The 8,240-nt window shown below is 54.5% G+C and overlaps 1 protein-coding gene across 1 annotated transcript; it reads left to right on the forward strand.

Annotated features, from left to right (window-relative positions):
* The first annotated feature begins 1,404 nt into the window (after positions 1–1,404).
* On the forward strand, positions 1,405–3,100 carry LOC109733735 (homeobox-leucine zipper protein HOX11). The gene is made up of 4 exons (XM_020292954.4): positions 1,405–1,757; positions 1,878–2,230; positions 2,317–2,396; positions 2,529–3,100. The coding sequence occupies exons 1-4, from the start codon at positions 1,529–1,531 to the stop codon at positions 2,893–2,895; spliced, it is 1,029 nt and encodes a 342-aa protein (XP_020148543.1). The 5' UTR covers positions 1,405–1,528; the 3' UTR covers positions 2,896–3,100.
* Positions 3,101–8,240: the final 5,140 nt, after the last annotated feature.

Here is an 8,240-nt window from a genome sequence, read left to right on the forward strand (position 1 = left end):
CCGGGTACTATGCGTACAAACACCCATGATTGCGTCCTGATGCGCCTGCACCGGCGCCACTCCTCCATCCCCCATCCATCACACATCGCGCAACGGCAGGGGCAGGCCACCACCATCATGATCGCCATCGGCCATGGCCATCCATCGCAGCGACAGGGCACACACAGGGGCCGCAGCAGGTCGATCGACCGGGCCGCAAGCCAAGCTGCTGCTGCTGCTCGCTGGGGTGGCCGTATGCATGGATGCATGGATGCAAGCAAGCAGCACCCATGATGCCCCATGATTGCGGCGAGCGAACGACCCAGCGGCTTGTCCCCGTTGTACACATCAACAGGATTGCTTAATATCACGCAGGTAGCCAAGCCATACACACATGATGACGACGATGATGATGATGCATGGCGGTGGATGAGGAATTGATGGCTGTAATCATGCGTGCCTGCATGCAATGCACTGCAGAGAAAGAAAAGAGTTGCTACTTCTCTCCACATTCCCCACAGACACGGATCGACTCGACCGATCTCCTCCGCCGCAGCCCCTGGCCTGGAGCCGCCCATCTGCTCCTCACGCATGCATGAGCACGGGCATGCATGCATTTTTTTTCTTTGTTTGTTTGGCATAGATATACTAGATCTCATTGCATTCCATGCAATTATAGGCTCTAATTACCATCATGAACTTCCATGCAGGCCAGGGAGAAAACCGATCATATGAACACACACGGCTCCAGTCCATCTACGTACTGCATATTCATCATTCCGCCTGTTTGGAAAATATCTTTTTCCATTCCTTTTTCGCGCCCATCATTCTTGCCACCGTATCACATAAGCATGGAAATGAATACCCTCCCTCGTTAAACAAATAACCATAGGAACGAAAACGATGCCCCATTATCCGCAAAAAAAAAACATAAAATCTTGCCCCATTATGCAACAACTTGGTAGCATGTCCCTGGAATCTCACATGTCTCCACTCCAAAACTATGAGTCCATGCTACGTACTGCTGCACAGTTCCAGACATAAATTCCACCATAAAGAATCCGCGGGGGGGGGGGGGGGGGGGGGGGGGTGGATAGCCGGAGAAGAAGGGCCGGAGAGGAGGAGGCATGCAGGCAGCGCAGGCACGAGCAGCAAGCCGCAGCTCTGCGCGGGCAGCTTTCTGAAAAAGATCGCGGGTGCTGTTTATAAAAGGGGAAAGATACGTAGAGCCCGCGATAATGATTAACATAATTATTACCGCCTGCCATCAACGCTCCCTCCTTTTGCCGCGAACCACCCCGGCGAACGCCGGAATCGCACAGCGGCCCCGCTCCTTTTCCTCCGGGTCACGTGCGGGCGGGGGGGCTCGCCTCGTCAACTGGTCAAACCCGCCATTATAGCTCACATACACATACGCCGGAGGAGAGAGGATGGGAGTCCCGTCCCTGTCCCCGCCCCTATAAAACCTCCGAATCCTTGCGCGTCTCCACGGTCCCATATCCCACCATCATCGTCCGTCCTGCTGGTAGGCGCGGCTTCGATCCCTCCCATGGAGCTGGGGCTGAGCTTGGGGGAGGCCATGGCGGACGCCGGGCGGGAGCTGGTTCTTGGGCTCGGGGTCGGCCCGGGGGCGAGGAGGGAGGAGGAGCGGAGGAGGGACCAGGATGTCGACAGGAGGGGCCTCGCGCTGGGGTGCGGCTCCTCGCCGGAGCCGACGATGCGGCTCGCGCTCCTGCCCATGGTGCCCAGCCTCGGCTTCCCGTGGCCGTCCGAGAGCAGTGAGTGATGCATGCTTGCCTTTTCTTTTCCGTTTCTTGGATTTGTTTCTGCATGCCGCGAGATGAGATCGCCGGTGAAATAGCAGTACTGAGACGGCGCGATCCGATCTGTTTCCCCAGGGCATTTGGAGGCGTCGACGCGGGGGTTCGACGTCAACCAGGCGCCGTCGTCCGTGGGCTCGGCCTGGGGCGCCTGCGCGGCGGCGGCCACGGCGGAGGAGGAGCAGGAGGGCACCGCCGCGGCGGCGCGGGCGGCCGTGTCGTCCTCGCCCAACGACAGCGGGGGCTCCTTCCCGATGGACTTCTCCGCGCAGGGCGAGCGCGGCGCCAGCGACGCCGCCCCGGGAGGCGCCGGCGGCTCGCGCGGCAGCGACGAGGACGACGGCGGCTCGGCGCGCAAGAAGCTGCGCCTCTCCAAGGAGCAGGCCGCGTTCCTGGAGGAGAGCTTCAAGGAGCACAGCACCCTCAACCCCGTAAGCATGCACATCAAACACAGGGACGAACCCCGTTTGCTTAACCATTTCCTCTCGTTCTGACGCCGGCGCGTTCCATGGCGCAGAGGCAGAAGGTGGCGCTGGCGAAGCAGCTCAACCTCCGGCCGCGCCAGGTGGAGGTGTGGTTCCAGAACCGCAGGGCCAGGTGCGGCGCCATGAAATCCTTTTCTTTTCCTACTCCTTTGTCTCTCTCGTCTCGAGCAAGAATCTTGGCTGGTCAAGCGAAACCAATTAAATAAAAGCGCGCTCGCTTTGGCTTTGGGTTCGGCGCGTGCAGGACGAAGCTGAAGCAGACGGAGGTGGACTGCGAGTACCTGAAGCGCTGCTGCGAGACGCTGACGGAGGAGAACCGGCGGCTGCAGAAGGAGCTGGCGGAGCTGCGCGCGCTCAAGACAGTGCACCCCTTCTACATGCACCTCCCGGCGACCACCCTCTCCATGTGCCCCTCCTGCGAGCGCGTCGCCTCCAACTCCGCCCCGGCGCCCGCGGCCGGGGCGCCCGGCTCAGGCGCCGGCATTGCTTCGCCGGCCGCTCCGGAGCAGAACAGGCCCTCGTCGTTCGCCGCGCTGTTCTCGTCGGCCAGGAGCTTCCCGCTGGCCGCCCCCCAGCCGCAACCTCCATTGCCGGCGCCGTCGAGCTCGTGACTTCGCCGGCCGGCGAAGGGAGGGCCTGCTTGTAAATACGCCCACCTTAATATTTTCCGCTCCTCGTGTCGGGATTTTTTTGTGGCTCGCCATTCGCCGAGGGGTCCGTGAGAAATGAGAACCCCAGCCCAACTGGATTCGCGTCTGTCGTCAGATTTGCTACTCCGACGGCCGAGATGCTTATTAAAGGAAAAATGTTGCATTAGAGTTCGTCTTTAACCTTGATCAATCTCCGTGCATTTTCCCATTTTATTACCGTTTTTGAGGCGTGCCTCGTGATGAGAGGTTAAAAAAAGTGGTAGTGCCCGTGAGGGAGGATGTGAAAGCGGAATTTAGTCCCACTTTTGGGGTGGTAGCTGAAGCCTGAAAGCACTGTGGCGTTTCTGTTCACTTGCCGCGATGGTGTTGGGGGGTCTGCACCGCTGATTTGTGAAATCATGACGCCCACCCAGCCGAGAGCGTGTGTGTATTGACGCCCACTACTGGCACTGGCACTGGCACTGGCACTCGCTCTTTACTGGTAGAGTGAAAGGGTAGATAAGATTTTCCTCGAAGATCGAGAGTGAAAAGATGCGGCGTTGTGTGTGTGCTCAACCATACTAGTACTATACTACTAGTGTGAACTACGACTCTGGTAGTACAAACTGTTTTGCAGCATTGAAGCAAAATATATGCTGCCAAGTGCTATACTGTACTAACAATGGTGTAGTAGCGTATGAACAAGGCAACAGTGCTTACGACGGAGGAGTATCTGTATCAAGCAAGCACTGCGCAGCACCGACCGCGCCATACGCAGGGGCTGTCAAGGAGTACAACGTTGTACAGGTGGTCCTCGTGCTGCCCCGGTTTGGCACGCCAATGCCAATGCCCATTACCGTACCCCCATCTGCTGGCAGCAATGCCACCACTGCTACTGCCCCACCATGCCCACCCCATCATCAAGTATACATACTACGCATTTTCGATCTCATCTCCTCACCCATAAAACCATCGCCTCGGAGTCCACGTCACGAGTGACAAAGAGGAAGGCGACCGATGAATGCAATGCAACGCAGGGTCCGTGTCAATGTCATGACTCGTGCACGGCTAGCAGCGCAGTGAATCATGCACTCATTTAACGCCCTATCTAGACTAGACGAGCCCGCCGGTGCGGCGAGGCCAAGCCAAGTCTGACCCCAAAATCTTTCTCCCCGGATCACGGCGGGCGGCCCCCCATCAATGCCGCTGCTTGGAAACGGGCCGCGGCTGACCCGTAGGAGTAGGAGCAGCAAATGAAGGTCGACCGATCCACCCTGCGGTTTTACAGTTGCTTGCGGCCGAGGGAAAACATAATTGAGCGCCCCCGCGCGCGGCCACGGGGCCGTTTTTGCGAATCTTCCGCCGGTTCTTCGTGATGGATCTTTTACTTCCGGGACGGAACGGAACGGAAGATTCAGCGATGATGCCGATCGACAAGTGTCATGGGCGAATAGTTCCCCACCGGCGGTGGCAGATGGATGCCCGCCCGTCCCGCTCTGGTGACGGTAACGTGGCCTGCATGGCCCGGTCCTCATGGCGCTTTTGATTAAGGGACGTGTAGTGTAGTGATCCTCAAACTTGTGATTTTGGTACGTGCTCCGGGGTAGCTGCGATCTCGGCGTCTCGCGTGACGCTGGTCAAGGGGGTCATAAACCTGATTAGCTGAGAGGTCGCATGATTAGTTCTCGAAATTAGCTGAAAGTTCACTATGCTAGACGTGTCGTGGTCGTGCTAGCTTTTCCTCGTACCATGATGGAATACTCCATCCATGGTCCATACGTCTAAGCATGCTCGTCTTAGACGGAACGAAACAAGAAGGCTACGGGGGGTCTAGTCTCTAGTGACACCGAACCATGCATGCCCAGAATTTGGGGCACACACATGAGAGAGCCTGTGCGGCGCACAGTTCCAGAATCTCACTTGCCACGCCCCTTGCCAAGAATGAGCTCCAAAACCGCGCAGATCGCCAGGCCACTACCAACAGAGCCGATCGAGCTAGCTACCTAGGCGACGCCGAGGCTCAGCGGGGCACCGATCATCATCAGCAACAACCATATGTCACCGCATATGTCGATCGCTGTAGAGCGCACAGAAGCCTCACGATGGAGCAAAATTGGGAGGGGGGGGGGGGGGGGGGGGGGGGGGGGGGGGGGCGGCCGCCCTCGGGGGAGGGGAGCACGCAGCTGATTGGGAAGTTGCATCGTGTCCCTCTGCGATGTCCCCTGCCCGCGGCCTCCTGTCGATCTCCGGCGCGGACCGGCCACTTGCCGGCTGCCTCTTGCCGGCTGCTGTTTTGGTTGGGCCTGGGTGGGGCGCCAGCGCCATGATGAGCACCCCCTTCGCACGTCCGGGTCGCTGTCGTGTACTACAAGAGGGTGAGTGAGTGAGTGAGCTCTCCACCTACCAGCTCCTATGTTTAGGTGTGGGGCAAACTACACGGTTGGGGTTAGCGTTCCTGGGTGGCTTGGTGTGATCTGAGTGTACATATTTGGTCACCGGACTAAGTTTGATCACTGTTTAGTGGAATCATAAACATTCCGTCTAGGTAAGTGTTGGTCTATTTGAGTATTGGGCATCAGTCTTGTTAAATCTCAGTCGACTAAGACTTAATTATGTCTCAGCCAATGCTATAATCGTGAGATCTTACATTGTGATCCGTGTAAATTTTTCTTTTTTCTTTCTTTTATGCTATTTCATTTGACTGAGATTTGGTTAAGTCTCAGTCGAGTGGACCTAGGGGCTGTTTGGATGGCAGCCCAAGGCCGCCCTTCCAAAATATTGGTCGTTGACCAGCTGGTTGGCGTGCGTTTGGTTCACAGCCAAGATTTTGCATGGGCTTGTGTGCTAGATTGTTGAAGGCCAAATATTACGCAGCCGGTAATCTACTTGATACTGTGTTTTCGGGCAATGGTTCGGCGGTGTGGAAGGGCATTTTGCATGGGCTTGAGCTTCTCAAAAAGGGTATAATCTGGCGTGTGGGGAGTGGAACTCTCATTCGGACCTGGAGAGACCCTTGGATCCCACGGCCATATTCTTACCGGCCTATTACCCCAAAACGTAATTGTCGGTTCAATAGAGTTTCTGACTTTTTGGATGCAAATGGTGCCTGGAGGTTGGAAAGATTAAGCGATCATTTTTGGCCGATGGACATACAGCATATTCTGAAGATACGCACATCTCCAAGGCAGCCCTCTGATTTTGTTGCATGGGCACCGGAAAAGAGCGGGATATTTACGGTGAGAAGTGCGTACACCCTGGCTACATGCGATCATGATGCTATTTTCAGTGGGGGTTCATCCAGCGCGGCCCCTTGTGGTCGACGTAATATGTGGAATTGTATCTGGAAATCCTCGGTCCCCTAAAGAATGAAAATTACAATGTGGAAAGCTGCTACTGGAGCCCTCCCAACACAAAGTTGCAAAGTGTTCAGGCATCTAACGACAAGATCCACATGCCCTTTGTGTGGCGTCGAGGAGGAAGGATCCCTCCATGCCCTGGTGGCGTGCCCTCATGCCAGGATTGTTTGGATCAGTATGCGAAAGAGATGGCCTCTCCCAGACGATAAGCTGCTGGTGGATAATGGGAAGGAGTGGCTGCTACATCTTTTATCTAATTGTTCTGAAGTTGTACGAGACATGATCATTATGCTCTGCTGACGTATTTGGCAGCTAAGGACCAACCAAACACACGGTAAAGAAATTCCTCCAGTTCATGTGACGGTCGACTTCTTGGACAACTACTACAGATCGGTTTGCTTGGCAGCTCGGTTCTCTACCGAGGAAATTATAAAGGGGAAGATGCCATCTTCGGCTAACCCTAGCAAGGCGGAGAAGACGGCGCCGGCAGCAGCGTCGTGGCCCAAACCACCACAAGGGCGCGTAGCACTCTCGGTTGATGGTTCATTCAGCGGTTCTGACGGATCAGCGGCCGCGGGTATGATACTACGTGATCACAACGGCCATATCATCTTCTCGGCGTACCATGTGATCTTCCACTGCAATGATTCCTTGGAAGCTAAACTACACGTGATCATGCAAGGGATGGCGTTGGCTATACAACATTCCTCTCTCCCAGTTATTGTGCAGTCGGACTCATCGGAAGCGCTCTCGTGCTTATTGCACCGGGGACTTGAGAGCTCAGCTTACGGTCATTTAGTTAGAGAGATCAAAGAGTTGCTGTTTAGTAGGGAGTTTTATCCTCAGAAAAATCTTCGTAGCCAAAATAGTGTTGCAGATCGCCTGGCCAATTACAGCCGCACTAAGAGCACATCTGTTGTGTGGTTGACCTCGGCTCCACCTTCTATCGAGGAACTATGGCATCTTGATTGTAACGCTACTACTGAGTAATAAAACTCCTTTACTTCGCAAAACAAAAAGATTTTGGATCTCAGCCAATTATTTGGTCATCCCATTGGATTTTGCAGCAGCATGCGGGGGAGTTCCTGGCGGCAATTTCCTTCGCCAAAATTTTGTCATGCCTTCACTTTGGCAGGGCTAGCTTGGGCATCATCCAAACAGCCCCCTAGTCACACCCATTTGGCATGGCCAAAAAGACGTGATTTTGAAAAAAGAAAGTAATACCATTTGAAACGAGTGGTCTTCAGGTAGGGTGGCTTGGTGTGAGATATACACAAGTGAGCCAAATACACAGAGAACTGTTATACGTACGAGCACAATTGGTATGATTTTTGTATGATCAGACCGACCTGGTGTCATGGGTCACAACATGGGGAAACGGGCCTCTCTCTTGTCGTACAAAAACCGGATTGAAATTTGTCGTACGCAAGGTAAGTCCGAAATACACACCCGCAAGAATGGGATCACATTACAAAGCCGAAGGAGCAAGGTGGCACCGGCTTCCAAGATTTCTGCTTATTTAACCAAACACTTATGGTGCGACAAGCATGTCGAGTCTTTAACCATCATTAAAAGCTTTTGTGTGCAGGTAGAGCGAAATACTGCCCAAGCGGTAGGTTGAAGGCCACTATTTTCAGCGCAAACCCCTCATCCACGTGGCAGACAATTTGTGATGGACCGAGTTATTAAAGAATGGACCCATTTAGCGAATCGACAATGGGCAAAATGTGAGAATTTGGAGATATCAGTGGATCGCGTGATCACAATCGTGTATCGAGTGGTGTGGTGGCAGGATCGGAGCTGGACACGTTGGGTCGGAACCGGATACGTCGATCAGTGTTGATATGAGAGACTATAAAGCAACATCAACTTCAATATCAAACATTAGGATGGTCATAGTTCATGGAAAGCGTCCATATTTTGTCAAAAAAAACACTATTTTTAGATGTAGAAGACATGCCATTCCGCGAT

The sequence above is a fragment of the Aegilops tauschii genome, chromosome 5 (genome assembly GCF_002575655.3).
Source record: "Aegilops tauschii subsp. strangulata cultivar AL8/78 chromosome 5, Aet v6.0, whole genome shotgun sequence".
NCBI classification, from domain to species: Eukaryota; Viridiplantae; Streptophyta; class Magnoliopsida; order Poales; family Poaceae; genus Aegilops; species Aegilops tauschii.